Source organism: Triplophysa rosa, linkage group LG4, assembly GCF_024868665.1.
Source record: "Triplophysa rosa linkage group LG4, Trosa_1v2, whole genome shotgun sequence".
In the NCBI taxonomy this organism is placed as follows: Eukaryota; Metazoa; Chordata; class Actinopteri; order Cypriniformes; family Nemacheilidae; genus Triplophysa; species Triplophysa rosa.
In genome coordinates this window covers 27343213-27369290 of record NC_079893.1, presented here as the reverse complement: position 1 = coordinate 27369290, position 26078 = coordinate 27343213, and the positions used below count along the sequence as shown (strand labels likewise).

Below are 26078 nucleotides of genomic sequence, written 5' to 3'. Positions count from 1 at the left end.
AATCCCCACTGTTTTATAAAAGATGAGTTAACCACAAAACCATGACATTTTTATTCCAAAACAAACGATACAAAATAACAAGAAAAAGGGAACAATTCAAGCAATGAGCACAATGTTGGATAAGAAATGCTGGTTACTGATTATATGTTTAATATTTTTTAAATGACTACATAGGATCTCCATCCATGAAGATCTGTAGTACCAGTCAAACAGACAGTGCACTATACCTACACCCTATTATCATCATATATGTATATGTATATATCTGTCCGTGGACAGCTGGAGTTCAATGTTTCTATTCGTTGCTTGGTTAGAGCCCCTGAGGCAAACTCCTGAGATATTTACCTCTCATTTGAAGTCCATTACCAAGCATGCACGGCGCGCGTCTCGCTTAAGGACCTCTGAGCGATACTACTTAAGAGAATATTGTGGCACGATATATAGGAGATTATTCTTATGTTTGGCTACTGGCAATATGGTACTGAATCACTAGTGGAGGCTGAACGATCATGTTGGGACTTCGTCGGGGCCTCTGTGGCGGTGCATATAGACGGCTTTGGAGAGCCTTGGCCGATCACGTGACCAGTTCCAACAATCGTAGAACTAGAGAGTACTAATTTGGCCGAGGGCCGTGCAGTTTTTGGGGGTCACACCTCTTCGGGGTCCTGGACCCCCTCTGCTGCTCGTGGGGCGTCGGGATGCTGCAGGCGCATGATTGGTTTATTGCACATTGGGCAGACGCTACGGATCTCTAACCATTTCAGCAGGCACCTGCAGATTGAGAAACACAGAAGAGATTTTGTGATTTTTACAGTTGTAAAGAGAAAAAGGTTGATATCGTATGACATTGTGGTCCCAAGATGTGTCCGAGGTCCCTTGATAAATCTTTTTTCAAGGGAAACTTTACTAATCTGTCTAGCACAGTGGTTCTCAAACTTTTTCGTTGTAAGGCCCCCTTTGTGTTAAGTGCATCGCTTTGCGGCCCCCCATATAAAGACGTATAATCTTAAACTTAGAATTTTAATTAAACCAAAAACATTCAGTTATACAATGCTGGAACCTCAATTCGTGTGGTTGGTGGTGTCATTTTTCTGATGTTTGATTGCATAAAATTTATGATAAATTTCTATATTTCATAAAATGCCACAAAATCTGTGGCCCCCTGGATCCATCTTGGGGCCCCCCAGGGGGCCGCGGCCCCAGTTTGAGAACCACTGGTCTAGCAAACACTGATATTGCTGGCTGAAGGCATTTTAATTTTTTTAAAACCCCATTAAATGATTTGACGGCTACAATTTTCCATTTCGTGTTGACATTTCCAATTGAAACAGGAAATTGGAGTGCCCTTTTTAAATGTACATTTTCATGCATTTAGCAGACGCTCTTATCCAAGTTGCAGGTGGTTGGGGAGGGAACAATGTCATTTATATAGAGCATATTATTTTGACATAAATGTATTTATGCGTCTGCATATAAGACGAGTCCTCAATATGTTGGTCCTTTTTCCAGGACGATGAACGTTTACCATCTGTGAAAAGTTTATTTTCGGAGGATAAATAGGGATGGCCACAGCCTTTAAATGAGCATTCAATCTAGAAAGGTAACATTTTCACCTTCCTATCAAGCGCAAAATTTCAACTGTGTTAGGGATACTGATCAATTTTTAGAAAAAAATCATATTGTTTTGGCAAAAAGCACAAAAATATGGACTAAATAAGATTTTAAAAATATATAGATAATGTTAATTACCTTGCTAGCTTGAATGCTAGCTTGAAGGTCGTGGCCATCTACTGTATTTATCCTTCAAAATGTTGACAAAATAAGACAGTTTTTTCTCAATAGCAACATTAATACAACAGTCCTCAATATTTGTGGTCCTTTTTCGAAGACTGAACATTTATCATCCATGAAAAGTTTATTTTGTCAACATTTGGGCAGATGAATACAGTAGATGACCATGGCCTTCAAGCTAGCTTTCAAGCTAGCAAGCAGAGCTTTGAAATCGCTTGCTAAGGTGAAAATAAAGCAACATGTTTCAGACCAACAATTAAACCTGACATTAACTGTACAATACATTTGTTTGAGCTCAAACTGCGGTTAAAACACTTTTTTCTGGTTTGCTGTATACGTGCGAGGAAAGAGTTGCTAGTTACTACCAGAGAATTATTAGTTCTAAACGATAGATGATTGGCTCATTTGACTGGAAGGCGGGCCTTTTGCAAGAGCGGCCAAACTAAGCGTTGCACTTTATTCCTTCATTCTAAGTAATACCAGTGAAGCGCCTTGTTATCTACAGTCTTTGCTAGAAAAAAAACTTTCATTTTTTGCATAATGTACGTTTTAATTCTGTTCAAATCTTTAGGTGCAGATTTCAAGGCTTGTCATAAGTGAACATGACACGCCTCATATGATTCAACAGCGCTGCTTACTTCTTATGGAAGGTGTGTGAACAGGGGCACACACCCAGCTCATCTCTGGTCTTGAATTCCTCCAGACACACGGCACAGGGTTGCTGTAACATTAGACAAAACAACTTCAGTCCCTCGCTCCTCTTTTTGCAAGCGACATGCTTTGTCAACATTTTCACAAGCCGATCGAAGTCTGTTTTGATTTCAGCCACATGCAAGATGATGCAAAGGGGTGGGCTTTATTTTATTGAATAACACTTTTATGTCTGAGTTCCCATAATCCAGGTCATCAGAGAACCAGAAAATCCTGTAGAGGTCACTTTGCATATAAGAATTTCCCCTTGAGGTTTTCATTGCACAAATTAAACACAGTCTAAACGGCTTTGGTTGGAAAGAATGTTGTTTAATGTGATACTAAGGAGATCTGAAACACGGAAATGTTTTCCACCACCAGCATGTTCGGTTCACATCTTAGATTCAGAAATGCTGTCTGGGTCATTCACAGGAAACGTTGCAATTTGTGTGCATTGTATTTAAATGACTGACTACTCATGTAATCCACAAGATACTTTTCTATAAAGTTGAAAGAAAGTGAAACTGAAATTATTTAGCTAGACAAAAGCAATGTAAAAGAAAAGAAAACATTTCTGTTTTTTTACATAATAACGTCAGTCAATTTATTTTATATCCTTGCAACCTTACTCGTGCCCTCATTTTCACCTTTACATATGAATAAATATTATAAGATATTAAAACAAAAATGCTTTATACAAAAGTTCTTAAATAAATCTATTCATGAATAAAAAATTATGTTTTCACTGCCTTATTTTTTTAAATGTCTTTGGCTCTGAGCTTTCTGTTCAACCCTGTTATGCTGACATTTTCTTTGAAAACAACGATTTGATTGATCACATTTTAAACAAATGTAACTTTACCTTTTCTTTGTTTACAATTAATTTGTTTCATCAAGCACAACAGGTCAACAGTGTCAACTTTAAGAAAAGTCAATAAAAAATACTGACTACAAATAAGATTAATACAACATTCCAATTACTGTCCTTTTTTGACACTTGATTTTTTTATTATTTTTATGTATTCGTAATATTACCATATATCCTTTATAATTCATACACCTTTTTTATCAGTGCTTCCCTTTAAGCTGCCTTGATACGATGCAATATTGTGAAAAGCGCTATAAAAAGAAACTTGAACTGTTGTGAGGATCAGGATTTGATCATAATGCTGTTAGACATGTTTGCACTGATCATCCACATTCATCCCCAATGTTGAATAACAGGGTTGACACAAAACAAGTTTTAAAGAGAAATGTCAGAAGTTCCATACCTTCTTTTTTAATCACAATGTGTGTTTTTACAAGAGCGGTGCTTGTGCGTAGGCCGATATTAGCCATGAAGTGTGTTATTTCACTTATTGAGCAGTAACTGTGCTAATGCCAGTACAGAGACCACCAGTCTCTTCTTACTTGACAATCTATGTTGTAAAAAAATAGTATATTTCAATATGAAAGTAAGTGATCCGTGAAGTTTAAGTTAGACACGTTGTTGTTCAGCGTATTTTTTTTACTTTAAGTAACATATAATTGATATTTTAACAAAAACTAAATGTATTTAATAAGTAGAATTTACTTTATTCTGGTAAGTAAGTTGTACTTGAATTATAGCAGCAAATTATACTTAAAAAATGTTCAAATTGTTACGAGGATTTTATTAAGTAAATTCTACAAATTATTTTTTTCAGTGTAGTAGCGCTTTTCAAGGCTGTAAGCACATATTTCTGATTGGGGATAATACCTGCAGGAAATAATTGTTGTTGAAGGCTATTGGGGGTGAGAACCACGGTGAAAAAACATATTTGTTGATAAATAGGTGGTGTCTACTACCATTATGGCCCTGGTATTTAGATATGAAAATTGTATTTCTTTCATGTAAAAAGCATGAACCTTTTTAAAATAAAAATCTACAAAAACAGTTATGTGCTATAAACTATACATTACTGCTATACTTACTCCCAGCAGGCTTAACTTCTTTCCTGCACCTTTTAACACCACCTGTAAAATAAAATTAAAATATGTCTTACTTGACTGTATCATTTTCACTTGTAACCTTTTCTTATAGCACAAATAATTCCAAACCAACAACGTATTAACATAGAAGCAAAGAATTTGTTAAGTGACTTAAATTTTAAACAGTCATAGAAATACACTGGAAGATGACGTCATACTGTGGAACTATGACTATTGTTCCTGCAACTCAGCAGAACTGCGCTTGCAACACCAAGACTGAGGGTTCAATTTCCAAGGAACACACATTGATAAAAGGTATTGTTTGAATCAAATGTCTAATTATTTATGACTAAATGATTATTTACACAGCAAACCATGGTAAAATACCATACCATAGTACATTCTAAATGTTACATTTCTTGTGTCATGCCAGTTCTATTTATAAGGGTGAAGTGTTATTAAGGTCATCCGATTGAATTTCATCATCACCGTTGCCAAGACTATGCCGTATTTATATTTACCAGCCTCAGTTAATGTGTGTTTATGTGTTGTGCCCACCTCATTGTAGCTGTACTGTTCTCTTGTACCTTGCTGTTTCAACCTATAAACAAAAAGAAAGAATAAAAAGACTTCCTGCGTTAGTGTGCATGCAACCTGAAAGTGCAACAAGTGTGGTTCAAAAGTTCAAGATGCTGTGATTGTGAAGCATTCATTACGTTATCACTTCTAAACTAACAACTTTTGTTGCGCAAAGACATTCAAGTACAAGTTCCCGAATACCTTTCCTAGAAAATAGTTTTGCATAACACATTCTATACATAACACTTTAATATGTTCTGCAAGTCTTTACAGAGCCAGAGATGTTTAATATTATGAACAGGTACCAGCAAAGTTGTGCGGGTGTGTGTGTGGGTGTTTGTGCTGATGTGGTATGTGTTTGTGTTCTTGCCTGAACAGATAGCAGCAGAAGATTACACTCAGCATAAAGATGAACATGCCGATGCCCAGTACAATGACGTACACGTTGAGCGGCAGACGGTAGATGTCTTCTTCTGACATGTCACAGTCTGAATGCTGCAACCCTAGACCACAAAGGCAGCCTACACACACACAAACACACACACGCACACAGTTATTTCAATCAGAAAGACACCGCAGCTTAAACCATACCAATCGCATACACACAAACAAACAAAAAACAGCAGGAAAAACAGGCCTTTAGTACACCCACCTAGTACCAAGGGAATTCTGGGTAATTAGTTATGTACAAAACAAATAGGAACAACTGTGGGATCACCTCTTCCAACACTTGCCTTTAGGGAAGCCATTTGTGTGTTATAGGCGTATGCTATTTAAACGTTAAGTTAACCACGTGAAGTTGCCCTCCATTCATTCCAGCTAATGTTAAACCCAAAAAGGAAAATTCTGTCATCATTTACTCACCTTCGAGTTGTTCCAAATCTGTATATTTTTTTGTTCTGATGAACACAGAGAAAGATATTTGGAAGAATGCTTATAACCAGACAGATTTTGCCCCCCATTAACTACCATAGTAGGAAAATTACAAAGTGCCCCAGAACTGTTTGCTGTCCTACATCCTTCAAAATATCTTCTATTGTGTTCAACAGAACAAAAAAAATGCTAAAGTCATTTTTCCTACTATAGGAGTGTTAAAGTTTTAAAACATGACGACTTTCAGACTGAATTTGTAACATAGTTCATCTAAAGCACTTAAAAAAGCACAACATTTTTTTTTTCAAAAATGCATTTACAATAAGGTTGTATTTGTTTACATTTATTAATGCATTAACTAACATGAACTAACAACGAACAATACTTCTTTAACATTTATTCATCTTTGTTCATTTTAATTTCAACATTTCCTTTTAAAATCTTTTGTAATGTACCATTAACTAACATTTAGTTAGTTAGTTAAAAACGATTGCCTTATTGTAAATTGTTAACAACTAATTACTATGTTGCTAAATGACCCAGATAGCACAGGTACATCTGTAAGATGTCTGCAAAACATCTACTGTGTAAAAACAACTTAAAATAGGCAGTTTTACTTACATTATAAATCATAAACATCTTACAGACATCTTCTAAATGTCTATATGACATCAGACAGGAAACGTCTCAGAGACGTATTGCAGATGAGCAAACAATCAAATAAATACCACGTCTCGCAGATTTAAATGCTTCCAGATGTATGTGCTATGGGGGTATGTATTTCATACTCTAAAAGCACACATACATCTTGGAGACGTCTATTTGATGTCTGCATTTACATCTGCAAGACGTTTTTTTATTGTACGTTCATCCGCAATATGTCTCTGAGACGTTTCCTGTCAGATGTCATATAGACGTTTAGAAGATGTCTGTACGACGTTTATGATTTATGTGTGTAAAACTGCTTTTTCTAAGATGCTTTTACACAGCAAATGTTTTCCAGATCTCCAGATCTTTAGCAGACATCTTACAGACCTGGGTATGGTGAGACAATAGGTTTCATTTTGCGACAGTTTTAACGAAACTGAAACCAGTTTAATGGAATAGTTTTTGTAGTTGACTTACACTTTGTCACTTGTATTTATCACTTACAAAGTACTGTACAGGGTGTTTTGATATTATATATCATAGTATAGTATCCCTCACAAAAATGAAACATGGTTTTATTACAGTAATGTGTAATAGTGTAGTAACCATGTTTTTTGGTGTATTGATTACCATTTGTATTAAAAGTTTTACTTTTTGGTTATTGTAGCAAAACCATGGTCAACTTATGGCAGTGGTTCTCAAACTTTTTCGTTGTAAGGCCCCCTTTGTGTTAAGTGCATCGCTTTGCGGCCCCCCATATAAAGATGTATAATCTTAAACTTATGATTTTAATTAAACCAAAAACATTCAGTTATACAATGCTGGAACCTCAATTCTTTTGGTTGGTGGTGTCATTTTTCTGATGTTTGATTGCATAAAATCTATGAGAAATTTCTATATTTCATAAAATGCCACAAAATCTGTGGCCCCCCTGGATCCATCTTGGGGCCCCCCAGTTTGAGAACCACTGATTTATGGTTACCAATGTCGGTATAATTGTGTAACTATAGTGCAGTAGTGGTATAGTTATTATATATTTTTTTAAGGATTGTTTATGTTTACCCTTTCTAAACCTTGTCCAAGCGCATTCGTGGTTGTTTTCGTCTTACTATCAACATTTGACCTATTACACTGTTTTCTAAAAACAAAACATATCAATTTTCAGTGGAGTAAACGGCCTAACACACAACATGCTGGTTAACAACAGTCCAAACGCAGTCATGCACACGAATAGTTCACAATCTTTCCACGCACTCCTTGACCTTTACGAACACTTCCCTTTAGTGGAAAACATTGACTTCTTCAAACTAGTTTCAACATTCCGGCCAATACCACTCCAATGACGAATCAAGTTCAGCTCTGGCTTTGGGTAAGGCTCAACACTTACCGTTACACCATTGAAATGGTTGCATGTAATCTGACTCCAAGCACTGCTGTTGCAAATTCAGTGCTTGTCAAAAACTGGGGCTGGCAGCACAAACCGAAGCTCGATCCTGGTATAATTTTACGACGATCGTGTCCAATGATGATCAACGGTCAGCTGTTAAATGAGCGTGCGCTGTCTCGATCAGCCTAATGATTCATCTCACTTTTCTGCCGAGAACAAAAGACCAACCGCACAGCGATGTGAATATGCACAAGGTGCTTTGTTACGGAGACAAAGGGAGCATAATGTGCCCTTGATGTGCTTCTTGTCTTCGAGTCCATAAGTGAATATCACTTCGGAGCTTTCCGTGTTGTCATACGCAAAAGTAAACCAATTCCTCGATCATACCTGCGTAGGTGACAGCTAAGCATCCACGTATATCCAAAAACGACGAGGGGATGCGGGAAACAATCTCTCCAGGAGCAGGAATTCAAGTCTTTGTCTTTCCTTAAATCACTAATGACTTTAGCATGTCTCGACTTCGCCCTTTATTCAGATTCCGCTCTCGATTTGCGTCAAATTCAATGGGTTTTTTTGGTGGTGTATTCCTTTAGAGGCCTCACAGGACGGAGAGGTAATATTGTCTCCAAGCTGCTGTTTCTCTGAGTGTTTATGTGTGTATGCGTGTCTATGTGGGGGAGTTCTTTTTCTCTCCGCCTAAAACCATCTGCTCTCTCAATCCTCCCATCGAGAACGCAAGAAAAAAACAACGATAATGCTCGAATGGTCCTCAACTCATTCTTCATATATCCGCGTGTCCGCGTTCAGGTGTTAACAACGGCTGTATGTAGAAACGTTAACGTTAGTTGCTCTCTCTCTCTCTCTCTCTCTCTCTCTCTCTCTCTCTGTCGCTCTCGCTCTCTCTCGCGCGCGCACACAGTTTCAGTTTGTAAACAGATCTGTGCTCATGTGATCATGGTTTGCCTCGCAACGCTGTCCTCCAATCCTTCCCTCCCTTCCTGAGATATTCCCCTCCTCCAATCTCTCTCTCTCTCTCTGCAGTCACAGGATGGCCTCTGTGTGTCTTCCTCAAAGGGTTACAACATTCAAAAGGAAGTAATGCCAAATGCATAAGCTCAGCTGCAAAACAAGAACCAGAAGGTGACAGACAAAACCAGAAAGTGAGAAACCGAGAGTAAAGAGTGCCGACTACATGCATCACGCTTTATTTTATTCTGTTATTATCTTTCTTTTCGTTTGTTTACACACTTGCATTATTTGTACACAGCCCACCTGCAAATGCTTTGGCAATACCAATGTACATGTTGTCATGCCAATAAAGCGCACTTAAATTGAAATTGAATTGAGAGAGAGAGAGAGAGGGAGAGAGAGAGAGGTGACATTTATGCAGCGCATCAGATCAGATATAGATCATGTTGCTGTATGACCTACAAAAGCACTAAAGTTGAACATAATTGTAGCTTTTAAAATTGAATTCAGTTCTACTGCACCTTTCGTAGTTGTGCATGGTTGCAAGGCATATTTACAGAAAATACATGTTATAGGCTAACAAACAGTAGATGCGTAAGAAAAACGTATAAGGAAAAACGAAATCATAGAAAATATGAAAGTTGCTGTTTTTCATGCCGCGGAGAGATATCAGTGAATTTCAGTCTTGTACACAAACCTGTTGTTTTGCTTTGGAAGATTTGTAGAGCACAAGTTGTGTGGACAACTTTTATGGAACTCATAGTGGATCTTTGTGGATCGTGGTACTTGGCAACATCATGTTTGGCAAATGTGTGACCATTATGAATTTTCTAAACATTTTGAAACTGTCATTTCAAAGAAATATACTGTATAAAGAGAGAGAAGACAACTTTAACAAATGAGCAAAGCTACCAACCCCCAACACTAGTGAGAGATTCTGCTCTAGAGACAACAGCTGCTTGCCCAACAACCATGTGCTCTCTCTCTCTCTCTCTCTCTCTCTCTCTCTCTCTCTCTCTCTCTCTCTCTCTCTCTCTCTCTATCTATCTCTCTCTCTCTCTCTCTCTCTCTCTCAGCTCATCAGTTCAAATTAAACAGCTTTACTGCATATCTAATAAAACACAGATTACTTTTCATTCTAGTTTTACACATACATGGGTTTAAGGTCCAAAGATACTCCAGGCAGTCCCCAGAAAGATCATTTTCTTACATTTTCATGACGGTTTTGACTATTTAAAAAAAAGTGTGCTATATTCACTTAAGCATTGTGTGTTGTTTTTAGGCTGAAAAATCTTTGGTCTCGCTGGGTCTGCAACGGCCTAGTTGAGAACAAGGGAGTAATAAATGGGATAATTAAAGGTCTAGCGTGTAATTTTTTTGGAGGATCTATTGACAGAAATGCAGTATAATATACATAACTATGTCTTCAGAGGTGTATAAAGACCTTGCATAATGAAGTGTTTTTTATTACCTTAGAATACATACATTGCTGGTCTCCTTAAATGGAATTTACCATGTTGTTTCTACAGTAACCCTAAACGGACAAACTCTAAAGAGCGTGAATATGTTATCTCCATCGTAAGCAAAGAAGCGAAAACGTGTCAACATTTTAGTTTTGTGTCAGCCGTAGTGCTCAGAAAGGTATGGGGTGGAGTGAGCCGTTGGTTGCAATTCGCAACCTCACCACTAGATGCCGCTAAATTTCATACACTGGACCATTAAATGTTTATGTTGGAATGCACTCATTGCAAAAAAGCACTTATTAAAATGAATATTTTATGGGAGGAACACACATTACACCTGTAACACACCTGTTAAAACTACCATGTACATTAAGACTTAAAGGCGGTGTAACCGATTTCCGAATTACGCTTTAGACAACTGAGTCGGGCCTAGTACCAAAACAACCTTGTAGCCAATCAGCAGTAAGGACATTAGCTGAGCCGAGCTCTGACAAAAGTGAAAGATGGTGGTAGGGGTGTGTTTGTTTTGGTGATTTGAACATCAACAATGGCTAAGAGAAATCGGAAACTTTAACGTAAAGTTTTCAAGTCTAAACTTAAAAATTAGGCCTGTGTTATGGCAGTACCACTGCTGAGGAAATAATGCTTTTTATGGATTTCAATAGCAAGTTCAGATGTATTGTGCCCTCTGGTGGCGTAAAGTGCTACAACAAAATCTGTGACTTGGGCTGAGGGGCATATAGGGGCGGTTTCCCGGACAGGGATTAGACTAGTCCTAGACTAAACTAAATGCTAGAGCTGTCCAAACCAAAAACAACTTGCACTGCCATATCTTAAAATACAATCATTGCTTTTGTGTTGTCTCAAGTAATGTTTTTAGTAAGGCATGTTTGGTAAAACTACTTAAATTTCCTGATTTAAACTCATCCCTGTTTGGGAAACCGCCCCTAAATCTTTTTATGCTAATGAGAAATGAAAGCTTGATTTTTATTGACAGTATTGATATTACTATATAACCATTTATACCTATATAGACTAAATGGACATTATTGATACAGTTCAGTATAGAAAAATTTGTAAAACGAGACAAAATGTATACAGATAAAAAAAACATAGTTTTATATGCAAACAAACTTGATTATCTTTATATAATGAACTGTATACAATTAAATAATTAATAACAAATAATTGCATATACATAGCTACTTTTAAATTTTACAGTCTTTCATAAACGCATTCGCATTGTGTCGTTCAATTGTATTACGTCATAAATGGATTTCAATACGCAGCTTTTTATTACGTTAAAAACTTTTTCCCAATAAATCAAAGCTTGTGATGATCTGATCATTTTGAAATCTCTATTTGGAAATTAATTTGTGCTTTCAGTGTCTGGTTAACTAAACATTTAAATCTACTGGCATAGGACCCATAATGCAATGTCAATGGAAGTGGTTTTTAGTGTAAATCATTAACAAAAACATGTCTGAGCCAAAACAATCTCAGACTTTACTGTAATACACTGCCCATGGTTTCTGCTGAGCACTGCTTGGAGAACAGACTCCATTGTTAGTCAGTCCATTTTGGCTTGTGCTGTTGTTTGTATAGCTATTTGTTAAACCATTTTTCTTTGGATGAACGTTAGCATTATTACACCCACTGTCCAATTCATTTTGCCCAACATCGAGGCCTGGATTTACATAACCCCCCTTTAGGCCATTCAAATGATTTTTATCAGACAAATCTTCTTTTTTGTTAGCAACGCCATTTGGTCCAGTAGCTTCTGCAAGCTTTTTCAGATTGAGGGGAGGCTTGCACGCGTGCCAGTCCCATAGCACCTTATTCATAGAGTCCTGGCGACGAATGCCATACAGTTTGTCTTCTTCAGTAGGGGTTTTTTCCTCGCCGTCCACGGTGTCATCCCCACGTCTTTGAGCAGACAAGCTGGGAATCTCACCGCTTATGCCCTCAAAGTACTGCTTGATGCAGATCTTGGCGAAACCTTTGGCATGTTCTGTGCAAGTCTCGTCAAACATCTTGCGCTCGATGTCTAAGTAGTGGGACCAGTATTTAGTTTTGAGGAAGGTGGCTTGTGTGAAGCAGGGACGGATGGCTCGGACCAAGAATGCAATGATTGTAATGATCATCAGGAAGACCCATCCACAGGCCTGCAAGGAACATTCAGAAAATAGACAGTGAATGATAGCACTCATTCCTGTAGTTAAACTGGTATAGAGCATTCCGCTAGTAATGCAAAGGTCATAGGCTTGATGCCAAGAAACACACAAAATAATAAAAAATAGATACTCTGTAATACACTGTAAATCAGCGAATGCATAAAAGGGCTGTCAAATCGATTAATTGCGATGAATCGGTTAAATAAACGTTCGTGTTTATATATTTTTTATGTGTGTTTGGACAGTAGGCCTACATTTATATGTGTATGCAAACATACATGTAAATATTTAAGAAATTTGTAATATATATTTATATAATACAAATTAAGTTGAAATATTAAGGCTGTCAAACGATTCATCGCACCCAGAGTAAATGTTTGTGTTTACATAATCTGTGTACTGTGCATATTCATTTTATATTTATGAACACGAAAACATACACATACATGTGTTTATTTAGGAAATAATGCACAGGACATAAACACATATTATGTCAACACAAAATTTTGTTCGGAATGCAATTAAGCACGATTAATCGTTTGACACCCCTATTAAATATATTTTTATGTAGTCAAATCAATTAATTGATAAAAAGGTTTGTGATAGCAATAATATAGCCTATGTGTATGTGGCATGTATATTTATATGTATACGCAAAAATACATGTATATATTTAAGAAATGTGTAATATATATTTATTTTTATATATAATGAAAAAATATAAATATTTTATATAGTCAAATCGATTATTCGTGATTAATCAATTATAACGTTTGTGTTTATATGATAATAAATAATTGTACTGTATGTGTACGTAAATGTCTATGTCTATGTCTATGTCTATGCAAACATACATTAAGGAACATTTTGGAAGCACTTATTTTGGAGTTATTAGGCTCGAGCTCTGGATTAGCCCCACCCCAGAATACAAAATGTAACAATTTATCACATTAAATTATTTATCAGGCAGGGCAACTATTAAAACTAACTTGCAAATTAACCATACCTGTGAAATACACCGTATGTATCTGGTCGCTGCCTCTCTTGATACGACATGCGGGCTGTCAAATATAAGCTTGCATGGGATTTTGGCCAGCGTCTGTACGAGTTCCTCATCTGAAAGCCCACTTGAATTTTTTCCAAACTCAGTCATATCCAGGTCCATGCTATAAGCACACAAGAAACTTTTACCGTCCATCAGCGTTACTGAAATCCAGACGGCCGGTGCAATGAGGGAACGCTGGGATATGGAGACGCACATGTAGCGCAAGATGCTGGGATCCTTCCTTCTTTGACCCTTTGGCCGTTTCCATTCTTCCGCCAAAATGGATACGTTGTTGTTCAGTACGAAACCCAGCATGAAGAACCATATGGGTGGAATGACCAGCATGCTTATCCCATAGGAGTAGTTGTATTCTGGCATGCATGGACAGTTGAATTCAAAAGATGTGTAGAGTTGAGCGCTTGCCAGAGCCATGATACCACATATGCCATTCATAAACGACTCTTGGTTGGATTGGAGAATCTGGGACATCATACGAAAATTATCCATGTTGATTTGTTGGTCGGCTTAGCCTGAGATGCACCTGAATGAAAAAAATGTATATGCATGTATTGAATGTATATAAATTTGAATGCAGAATGTTTTTAGCCAATGTTTTTTTTATTTTAGTCCCTTGAAGTCGACATGAAACTGCATTCTCAGACATTTGGGGTAATATTTGAATAAATATTTGAAAAATCACAGAAAGATTTATACAGCTCGGTCTACTCACAGAATTTTGCAATGCGTTGCTCGGATGTCGATCCCTTTCAGTCAACTCAATGGTACAACTCGTTCGTCCTTGACTCATAGCAAAAAATTTGTTTATCTGTAGCAGCCCTCGCTCACTCTCACACAAACAAACACACGCGTTCTTTCATGTGATGTAACCGCTGGTTGCTTTCCAATTCTTATTGGCTTCAGGTAAATACGTACTCTGTACATTTTTGCCTTTCCAACATCATTAAATTTTAATGTTGTAATGTCTCTTTCTGTTCCACTACGTTGTAGTTTATATTAAGATACACAGGTACGAAGATTGCATATTTACATACCTGGTGAGACCATGGTAACAGGCCGTGTGGCCCAGAATACATGCAAAGGTGTTGCCTCACCCTATTCAAATAGAAATTGTGGTACCCAGTGGAAACCTGGGAAATCATTTTGTAGTTGCCAAAAATGCAACACATGTACAAAGCTTACTGAGCCAAAGCACAGGAGAATGACTATCAAAAATATTGAAGACGAGGTCTGATAGAATTTAACTTCTTTAAATTTAGTTAGTACACTGTAAAAAATGATTTGTTGTTTATTGTTGTTTCAACTTAACCTGGTTACCTGGTTGCCTTAAAATTTTAAGTTAGTTCAACTTAAAAGTATTAGTCAACACAACGAGTTTGCAACAAATTCATTAAGTGAACTAATATTTTTAAGTTGAACTAACTTAAAATTTTAAGGCAACCAGGTAACTTATTTTTTTAAGTTGAAACAACAAAAAACAACAAATCATTTTTTACAGTGTATAGCTGTTTGATATATGTCAAGTCGCAACGCTCATAGTTCACAGAAAAGGAAGATAATTTCTTGAACAGAAATCGCTTTTTAAAGACCATGAACAGCTCGTTGGGACTACAACAAATTTTTTCCTGGGTTAGTGACATGAATCCCAAAATTTACTTTGATTCTGCCCTCTGGAACACGGATAGGGTAGTGTGCGGGACATCTCAACACACTCTAAGCGGTAGACCTATCATTGGCTCAGCTTGACCAATCAGAGCGTTTCAGAAGAACGAACTATATAGAACCAGGAACTCAACAGCCTGTTTTCTGAGAATCGAGATGACATTGGAAAACACAGGTGAAATATGTAATATATAAAGCATTTTTTGAACAATTGAAACATAAACACCTATTGTTTAGCACATGATAAACATAATAAAGACTTTGAAGAATAGGCAAAATAGTGCTCCTTTAAAAAAGGTAAAAATGTTTTTTTTTGCAAACAAATTTAGTACAAAACAGACCTTTCAGTGTTTTGTTTGTATAGTTTTTTGTTTATTTTGTACACTACTTATGCTCTGATGGTTAAATCTAAACTGAGGGGAAACATGACATTTTCTTCCCTTTCTTTCCACATACACCGTAAAAAAAATCACCTATTTCGACTTTAAAACTGCATGTTCAAATGCCCTAATTTTTAGGACAAATAAAACTGGCTTTACAAGTTACTGTAAAACTAGTTGCATTTCATATAACAAAAAAAAGTAGTTTAACCAATTTCAACTTCCTTTTTTAAGTCAGTTTAAAATAAGTTAAATTCCAGTGACTTGTAGAGCCAATCTGCTTTAATTTAAAAATTGAGAGTGGCTTTTGACCATCAAACTTGTATCCGAGTATTTGCACATCTCAATGCTATTAAAAGGGGCGGGGGCTAAAAACAAAAGCGATAGTAAACAAAACAAAGATTCAGTTGTAGAATATCTAACTTTAATATTTAGCAAAGACAAATTAAGACTCATTTTGTTCTTTGTTGCATAAGCTGCAGTCACATTGAGGCCCATATCTTTACGGGTACAAAGCAGCATACTACTTTTAAAGAAGAGGAAAGGGCTGTACTCAATATTCAGGAAGTGTTGCTCTCAGTGTACATCCTGTGTGAGAATTTAGAGTAACAGAAGCTTTGAATCTGCCGCTCTGCATCATATCTTCTTTTTTATGTTTTAAGTTGCAGTATCAAGAGGTGAGTTAGTTGCATTATATTCTGTGTGTATTTACTGTTGAAGTAGAAAGTAAATGGCTACATTAAACAAAATGAATGAATAAATGTTATCTGATAAGTATGAGAGACACCAGTTCCAGGAAATATCCTATTGCTTCTTCAAACATTAACATTAAGAGTTTAGATGGAAAGGAGAGTGTAAAACAATGTTCTCAACGTCTAGAATCTTTTAGCATTAGTCTTTATTTCTAAACAGGAGATGATGAACAGCATTTCATTTGTGACCCTGGACTAGAAAACCAGTCTTTCGGTTTCGTTATATTCTTTATGTATTTAGTATTTAAGTAGAAAGTAGTGTTGCACGATACACCGGTACTAGAAAAGAACCGCAATACCCTTCTGTTAAAACGATACCAATTTCTCATTTATTTGGTACCGGTACTTTAATGACGCGCGCGTTTCAGAGAAAACACATCCTGAAATGCGTCCATTTGCGGCAGCCATATGTGCGCGCGCTCTCTTCCGTCAGTGGACGCGTACAACTTTCTTTCCTCGTATTTGCGCTGCAGATTTCGGGGTGACGACGAAATGAAAGTCATTTTTCCGTCTGTTCACGACATGTCAGTGAAGCAGATGCGCAAAAGGGCATATAGCCGAGTTAAAGTGTGCGGCAAAGTGCAGACGAACGATCAGCTTGGCAAAGCATTTCACCAACAGACATCCCAACCCGTTTAAAGAACTTTAAAATTGACAGATAGGGTATGTGAATGATAACAATAGCCTGAATAATGCTTTATGATTTATTTTGTGACAGGCCAACATTATTGATAACGCTTTACAACTAGGTTCCATTTCTGAACATTAGTTAGCTAACATGAACTAATAATGGGTACTAATACTTCTAAAGCATTTATTCATCGCAATGGTTCATTTCAACAGATTTAATAAATATTTAAATCAATTTAAAATATTAACAGTTGTATTTGTTAACATTTATCAACGAACTTATATGAAGAAACAACTAGATTTGTATTAAGTTACATAAACAAATTATTAAATGCTGTAAAAAGAGATTTATTGTTAGTTCATGTCAGAATGCATTATGTAATGTTTTTAATGAATTTTATGTATTGAAGTGAATGAATTGAACCATGCTTTAAGGTCTTAGCTAGTATTTATGTAGATTAATTGAAGTTTAAACAGTTTATTTTCTCGTTTCACCTTAGCAGACAGCAGCAAACACTGAGACAGGTACACGTTTAGGACTGTATCATAGATTGACACCTGACACTCATATGTAGGTCTGTGTGGTGACATGTTATTTTTAAATAAGGGGGAAGACATGCTCAAAAAGCAAGGCAGGAACACGGTGTAAGTTGTAAGAGTAAAAAATAAAAGAACAGAATTTTAAGCTATTTATGTTTCATCATTTTTTATTTAATTACGTCCTGTATGTTCTTTTTGCATGGTATCAATTTAGTATTGGTATCGAAATACTTTTCTTAGGTATTGTATCGAAGTCAAAAATTTGGTATCGTGGCAACACTAGTAGAAAGTAAATGGCTAAATTAAATTAAATGAATGAATAAATGTTATCTGATAAGTATGATAGACACCAGTGCCGGGAAATATCGTATTGCTTCTTCAAGCACTTGAGAATTCAACAAAGTAACATTGTTTAGATGGAAAGGAGAATGTAAAACAATGTTCGCAACGTCTCGACGTCTCGAATCTTTTAGCATTAGTCTTTATTTCTAAACAGGAGATGATGAACAGCTTTTCATTTGTGACCCTGCAAAACCAGTCTTATGGGTCAATTTTTCGAAATTGAGATTTATGCATGACCTGAAAGCTGGATAAATAAGCTTTCCATTGATTTATGGTTTGTTAGGATAGGACAATATTTGGCGAGATACAACTATTTAAATCTCTGGAATCTGAGGTTGCAAAAATCTAAATATTGACAAAATCGCATTTGAAGTTAGTGAGGTGAAAGTGACCCATTTGTAAATGTGACCTCTGCATTTAACCCATCCAGCGGTAGTGAACACACGCACAGCAAGTCGTGAACACACGTACATCCGGAGCAGTGGGCAGCTATCACTGCAGCGCCCGGGGAGCAAGGAGGGGTAAGGTGCCTTGCTCAAGGGCATCTCAGTCGTTACCCGCCAGCCGGCAACCTTCTGGTCACGAGTCCGACTCTCTAACCATTAGGCCATGACTGCCCCCCCCTTTTTTTTTAGTGGAGAAAGTTGTCCATCGGAGATGCTGTAGCAGGCTGATGCTAAGAAGAAACAGGTTTTGTTGTAACGCTCTCTATAGGCCCTTTTCACAATGACGTCACTTAACTTCCGCCTTTTCGCAAAGCAGTGTATCATAACATCCGTCTTGCAACAAACAAGAAGCAGAAGAACTTCCGTTTTGCCGTCGCGCTGGAATTTAACAACAGTGAAAAAAACTGACAGAACACGTATTCAAGTACTTATCCTAGCACCTTCGCTAACACAAAAAGAAAACAAAACGCTTACCTTCATAATCAAACAGGTACTGTTCAACGAAGAATTTGTATCCTTTCTCTAGCTTTGATCTTGTCGTAAAAGCGAACATTTGTCTGCAAGACGTCGTACATCATCTAGCCATATTTGTGGCAGATGTGCAAGGGACTTGGTAAACTCCATTCTGAGGCGCTAGCGGAAGTAACTTCTTCTTCTTCTTGAGTTTTACTGGCGGTTGGCAAACCAGCTTATAGGTGCATTACCGCCACCTTATGAACTGGAGTGCTAGCGGAAGTAACGTTACACTGCTTCGAGGCAGAACGGAAGATGCGTGACGTCATGTGAAAAGGGCGTATTGGCTTACCGCTTTAATGACGTTGTGGAGAATAGATGAACCTGAAAGCTTTACATAGATACTGTCGGTACACGATCCGGGATGCCTGCACGATCCGTCCGCGCATGCGCATAATGACGTAGTAGATAATTCTGTTTAGCGACGACACTGCACGATCTGTTCCACGCTTGAGCACCTTTGTACCGCGACTTTCACTACTGTCCACCTCTGGTCTCATGTCACTTCTGTGTGCACACTATGCGTTGAAATACTCTGTAACGTTTCCCCAGACTTGTTTGTAGTTCTTTCTTCATGTAAATGCAGATAGTCTAGGCGGAAATGCATATTATGTTCCTTATTGTGTTCTGTAAACACCATTGAAGGGATTATTCCTCATTTAGATTATATAGATAGATATATTAGCCTATATATAGACCCATACTAATACAAAATGAGTCGATTTAAAGTTAACTAATATTAGCAGCTTTTAATAAAAACCGTCTTTGACAATACTACTGACCTCAGATCGAAACACAGCAAGTTAAGTAGGCCTAATGCCATGCAGCAATGAATCGCAAAGGGGAGTATGGAGGAAACTGAAGGTTTGCAGTGACAGACTCTCAAGACTCAGACTTTATTCCACATGTAACCAAAATCGTGTATGTTCATGTAACAACTCCTTTATTATTTTGGATTGGCAACCACGTAAACACATCGTAATGCATAGCGTAAGCTACATTTTAAAACATCAAAATAGACCCGCCATGAACTGTTAAATGAAAAACACAATGTAGCCTACAAAAATATGCCGCCAGTTGTGCCGTCTGGCCGTCAAGTGTTTCATCGCATGCTTGATACCAATAGTGTAGGGAAACCGTGACGTTGTTTACTACGTCATTATGCGCATGCGCAGAACGGATCGTGCAGGCATCCCGGATCGTGTACCGACAGATACCAAACTTGAGTGGGTAATTCCCCAAAAGAGCGGGCAGCAGCGAGTGAAGTTTATAGGCGTGTTTCTGGACATTTTTGTTCGCGATTTTGCTGCATTCACTCACAAAAATAAAGTTTTGATATATTTACGGTAGGAAATTTACAAAATATCTTCATGGAACATGATCTTTACTTAATATAAGGATTTTTGGCATTATTTTGACCCATACAATGTTTTGTTGGCTTTTGCCACAAATATTCTGAAGACTGGTTTTGTGGTCCAGGGTCACATTTAGTAAACAAAATGAGTTTATCCCTTCTTGGTAAGTGTGATCATGCATTTCAAATAATTTAACAGTGATAATACAGCTTGGTGAACAGGAAGTTCTTTTTTTCACAGGATGGAGGACACGTTTCTAAATGCGCTTGTCGTGGTCGTCAGTCTACTTCTCTCAATAGAGCACAATGTCATTCATGACCTAGATGACAATGTAGTATTGGGCATGAAAGACCACGAGCGTGTTCTGCTGCAAGAGGGTGAAAAGCTAGAAGAGCTGTCCATAGCCAGGAACCTGCCACATTCAAATTGGCAAGCATCCCAAAATCCAGGGGGAGAGGGGGACGTGTCAGATGTTAAACAAATGTTGCCAAATGTCAGGACCGTGGTGCAACACGAGGAACAAATGTCCCCAGTGGGAGACCAAAACTACTTCCGCCAAACTGCGTTTGCACCAGATGACCAGGAGAAATTGGATGTATCCGCAGACTGGACATCACATATGTCCAATATGGGTCAGATAGACATAGACCAAAAGGGGTCCAATGTAGACCAGAACTTCTCGCAGGGGGATGAGGAACTCTTAGAAAAGCCAAAAACAGGCCATATTGACACCCACCATGACAACCAAGCATGGATTATGGGCCAATTGACCGCTTACAGTTGGTACCTTTGGAAGGCCCTCAGCTTGATCTCATTGATTCGTTTTCTGAAATGGGTCGTAAAACTAGATTTCAAACCCCGATCGAAGACGCCTTCCTTTCTAAATGGAAAAAATGCAACGTTCTTAAACACCAAAGTCTCCGAAATTGATTGCAAGACATTAACTAGCTTCTACGACCAGTGTGTTCAAGTTCCAGCGAGCAAGAGTTGGCACATTTGCGCGTTTGTAGAAGGTTTCGCGAACGACCTTTTGGAAACCATGAGAAATGCGAGACCAGATGTGAAGATTGAAGACTTTGTTGGAGTTGGGAGCTTGTATGAGCAATGGCCTTCAAGAAAAAGCCTTGTTTGTGACCTACACATACCTATTATTCCTCCAAAGCCTTACAGCTTTGAATTTGAGCTTTTGAGAGACAGGACCACTTTATACAGCAGCGTGAACATGGTAAAAGGTACCGATTCAAGTATCTGCATTTGCAACGATTCAAACCTAGGCGATGACACGCTGTGTCTCCTACATCCCGATAACAAAACCGATAACATAGTAGAGGATTATATGAATCATCCTCTGTGCCACAAGGACAGCCCTTACCTTTCTAAAACACGTGCGGGGAAGTGGTTTAGAAATGCTGTTAAGAAAGCATGGGAGGAGATCAGTCACAAATACGACTTTGAGATAATATTTCGTAACGCCGAAAGCCCTGGAAGTCTCAAAGTTCGATTCAGATCAGGTAAAGCGATTCTTTTTAATATCACACCTGTGGTTCGGTTTCAAGACTCGGAAGCACACTTGATCTCATATCTCTCTTCGATCATGCATTTATCAGACACTCATTGGCCCGTATGTTTTGCACGCTATGAAAACAGCCTCCTTCAACACTTAACCAAAACACTGCCGCGAAATTCTTGTCATATCCGCTGTCTGCAGATCCTCTCCTTCCTACACAAATATCAGATCGGCCTGACCGGAAGATGCGGGCTGACAAGCTACCACTTGAAAAACGCACTGTTACATCGGTTGCTGGATGCGCCGTCATTGTGGCGACCCGAGCAGATCGGACATAGGCTTGACGACGTGTTAACTTTTCTTCAGCAGAGAGTCAAAGCTAAAGTACTTCACCATGCTTTGCTTGGGAATAGTCTCATTCCGAGCGAATTTGGGTTCCCCAAAGAATTCCGGGAGGGAAAACCAATCAATTTATTCCAGCCTCTATTGTCAAATGAAGAGTTGTGCTTCAAAACGGAAAGACACTTAGTCGAGATAACGAAAAACATACCAGTGCTGATATATGAATATAGCACAAAGTGAGGATAAACGGCAGATGCAAAAAGTATTGTTTCTTAAATGACTTGCAATGCAAGTTTTACTCAGATTTACTTCAGACGTTACAGTCAACTGCACAGGACAGAATCACTTGAATCGTAACAGATGTTATAGCCCTTTAGTATTCATTCGATTCCCGGAACAATTCTAAGTCATCATGACCAGCAACAGAAAACTCAGGCATGTAGTCCACAGCTGCTGAAGGTTGCCGGCCCAGTTTCAAGTCCCACGACTTACTGGTGATCAGCCTGTTAAAAACAAAAAGTAAAGACTGTGAAGTTTTTGTGCAGCGTAAGGAATGGGATCCTGAAAGTTGTATAGCAAACCATTAACGACTTTTTTTCATAATCAAAAGCAACTTAAAGTGAAAGTTCACCCAAAAATGAAAATGATGTCATCGTTTACTCACCCTCTTGTCATTTCAAACCTGTTCGACTTTTTTCCACAGAAAACAAAAGAATATATATTGAAGAATGTTTGAATGGGGTTCAGTGTTGTTTGGTTTCCGACTTTCTTTAAAATATCTTGTGTGTTCTGCAGAAGAAGAAAGCCATACAGGTTTGGAATGACAAGAGGGTTAGTAAATGATGACAGAATTTTCATTTTTGGGTGAACTGTCACTTTAAGCAATACAATATTTTGTCTCAATTGTCTCACCAGCTCAAAATACTGTTCTGTAAATATCTCTGTGCAAAGCTGAGAAAGCTTTCCTGTGGCTCAGTTGTTAGAGCCCAGGGATTGCACATACTTAGAAACAAATGTATAGTATAATGCAATGTAAGTCGCTTTGGATAAAAGCGTCTGCCAAATGCATAAATGTAAATGTAGAAATAAAGATGTAAACTTAAAATAAAAGATGCATTTTCAGAAATCTACTAAATGTACTTCATTCCTTTGAAAAAGCTTCCAGTCAAAATAGAGCATCAGGTTTGATTGCCGAGAATCTCATTTTTATTGTCATGTGACGCGAGCTGCAGAAAATAAAAAAGATAAGCATCATCAAATTTGTGGTGTTATACACTGACCAGAGGCCCTCCGAGAAGCAGGACATGTGGATTTCCAGCAGTCACAAACAGAAGTGTCACCATACAGCTCAGTCCACCTAAAACACAGGAACATCTACAATTACACACAGTTCTTACAGTCTAAAAAGGTATTTTTTATTATTTCATCATTTACTCATTCTCATGTCATTCCAAACCTGTATGACTTACTTTCTTCTGCAGAACAAAAACGATGATATTTTGAAGAATGTTGGTAACCAAACAACATTGGCCCCCGTTGGCTCAAAATATCTTCTTGTGTTCCACATAAGATGAAAAGTCAGATGTTTCATGAGGTCAAATGAGTTTCCGTTTTTGGGTGAACTATCCATTTTCAACCAGGAGATTCAAAGAACATTCACATTAATGTAACTGGGTTATAAACGAAGAGTTTGGCTCCAAAATGAGATAACTGAGTTTTTAAAAATGTTCAAAAATCATGTTTTTATTATTTTATCATGTTTTTATTATGTTTTGTTGTATTAGCTGTATTCTTTTTAGTTATTATGGCTTAAATCAAAAGAAACCAACTGCAGTTTGGTTGATATTAATTGGATAAGAAAAACTTGATTTTTGAAAATAATTTCACCTTGGTCACCCCAAAGGACATCTGAAGAACCACTAAGCCCCAAGATATGGTGCTATATAGCACTAAAAGTGGTTCCCCATGATTACGAGCAAAGAACCACTTTTAGTGCTATATAGCACCAATTTTTTTAGAGTGTGTCACTTTCATCTCAAGAGAAGACGAGAAAATATCAGGAGCATGTCAATATTTGTAACGTCAGCTTGACTACAAACACCTGCAGTTAATTGTGGACGAGACAGTTTATATGGTAAAGAGTGACGTCTGCTGGACAAAAGTGGTATTGCAGGTACCAAACACCTCAATGAGGTTAGTGCGTCGAAATATTATACATTTCTTTACGTTTATTCATCATTACGCTCAGATTTCTCCTTTGGTGATCGAACAAAGCATCGAACGAACAGAATATAGTATTAACTGGCGATTTCTCTGTTTGGAAAACGTATTTTTATTGATGGATGTAAAAATAAAATGTATATGTTTGTTTATTTATTGTATTTAGGCATGAAAATAATTCCCGGAAAGCACAGCGGGAATGAGCATTTATATCATTTTTAAATAAAATTTCCAAACTTTCTGTAGAAACATCTCATATGAAAACATACTGTAGTATTCTTTTGTATTTAATAATAAGCTCTCTTACATTTTAGCATACTATATATTAAATACATTTTGTTAATGTTCATTGTCATTTTCACAATTATTTTGAAATTTACTGTAGTATATTTTAACATTGACTATTGTATCTGGGATTTTTTGCAGTTTACTACAGTAAGCAATACAGTATATTTTCATGTGGGTTAAAAAAACAGGCAGACTTGGCTATATACATTCTACAAGTGTGTGATTTGTTTACTCTCATTCTGTTTTTATTTATATCATCTAAAAAAGTTGACTATTTTTTGTAAAGAACAACACCTGAAGGTCTCCTGTAAATTGGAATCATTATAAGTTGTAAGGGTTAATCATAGTGACTAAGGCTTCAGTCTGTCAACCATGATTGATCCTTTCGGTATAAGTTAGCACCATTTAATTTCATTACAGCTATGCAAAACCCTGTGAATCAAGTTCAGACTCATACTAGCATTTTTGGGGATAGAAGAATACATTCCTATGTGATCCACATTTACATGTATAAGTATCATTATTAGTTTAAGTATTTATAAAATGTCCACATCAATATGATTATTCTGTTTTATGACCTATAGCCTAAAGCTACGTTTCTTTTTTTATCCAGGGGATATGTCATTTTTTCAGATATGAAAAACTAAAGAACTGGCTTGGGGGGGTTAGTTTTAAGAAATGTGTCTAGTTCACCATATTATGTCTTTACCCACATGAAGGTATTGAAGGTATAGGACTTCTTTACGCTGAAGTCTATATAAATCTAAATAAATAAGGCAGTTTTATGTGGCTATATACTGTAAACTTAGTCCTTTTTTTAGTTTGATCTTTACAACAAAAAGAAATAAGAGGATGCTTTTATATCCTGGTAATAGTCTGGACAAGCATGTTTTGTAAAAGTGCCTGAAATGGCAGAATATTATAGCGTTTTCTGCAATGCACAATTCAGAATTCATTCATTTTTAGATATGAATACTTATCCCAATAAGCCAGAAACTAAACAAATGCATCTTTGTATCGTTCCCTGGAAGTATAGTATGTGTCCCAGATTCATCAATGATGACTGTACCACATCTACTTGATGTCAGAAATGATAGCAAAACAGGTGTGATCTTGCTTGGAATGACCTTGTTATTTTGAAGATCCACTAGGTTAGTTTCTAAATAATAGGTAAGTGCTATATAAACATAGTGTTATGTAACCAAAATATTCTGTATTTTAAATAGCCTATATACCATCTCACATTGACTTGAACATCTAGATCCAAGGAGATACTTTAAAATATATATATTTTTCTTTTACAACATTTTTTTTCTAGATGGATACAGTCAGACTGATATTCACTGTTTGAAAGCATCACACACTCTCACATACTCATTTGTAATGAGAATTGTTGGATAGATCAAGACAGCATTGTGTTGATGTCATGTCATGACTCTTTCGTGTTTTATTTTAAAACATGTTTTGCATGATTCATTTCTGTATCTTTTTTCTATATTTTTATTCGGTGGTTA

General features: G+C 37.1%; 3 protein-coding genes across 4 annotated transcripts; 1 reads left to right on the top strand and 2 right to left on the bottom strand.

The window, feature by feature from the left end:
- Window positions 1–56: 56 nt before the first annotated feature.
- On the bottom strand, window positions 57–8921 carry zgc:175214 (uncharacterized protein LOC557610 homolog). Of its 2 annotated transcripts, none has more exons than XM_057331366.1 (6): window positions 7919–8921; window positions 5381–5531; window positions 4990–5032; window positions 4435–4476; window positions 2430–2512; window positions 57–771 (listed from the first exon to the last, which is right to left on the bottom strand). In XM_057331366.1, exons 1-6 carry the CDS (start codon window positions 7941–7943, stop codon window positions 648–650), a joined length of 468 nt encoding a protein of 155 aa, XP_057187349.1. In that variant the 5' UTR covers window positions 7944–8921; the 3' UTR covers window positions 57–647. The 2 variants fall into 2 exon arrangements, with proteins under 2 accessions (XP_057187349.1, XP_057187351.1); XM_057331368.1 differs by having other exon boundaries at window positions 59–771; window positions 8306–8916.
- A 2593-nt stretch (window positions 8922–11514) lies between these two features.
- LOC130553379 (calcium homeostasis modulator protein 1) lies at window positions 11515–14871 on the bottom strand. Its single transcript, XM_057332309.1, has 3 exons — window positions 14300–14871; window positions 13531–14110; window positions 11515–12515 (listed from the first exon to the last, which is right to left on the bottom strand). Exons 2-3 carry the CDS (start codon window positions 14074–14076, stop codon window positions 11850–11852), a joined length of 1212 nt encoding a protein of 403 aa, XP_057188292.1. The 5' UTR covers window positions 14077–14110; window positions 14300–14871; the 3' UTR covers window positions 11515–11849.
- A 1100-nt stretch (window positions 14872–15971) lies between these two features.
- On the top strand, window positions 15972–23380 carry LOC130553698 (inositol 1,4,5-trisphosphate receptor-interacting protein). Its single transcript, XM_057332821.1, has 2 exons — window positions 15972–16306; window positions 20448–23380. Exon 2 carries the CDS (start codon window positions 20449–20451, stop codon window positions 22294–22296), a length of 1848 nt encoding a protein of 615 aa, XP_057188804.1. The 5' UTR covers window positions 15972–16306; window position 20448; the 3' UTR covers window positions 22297–23380.
- Window positions 23381–26078: the final 2698 nt, after the last annotated feature.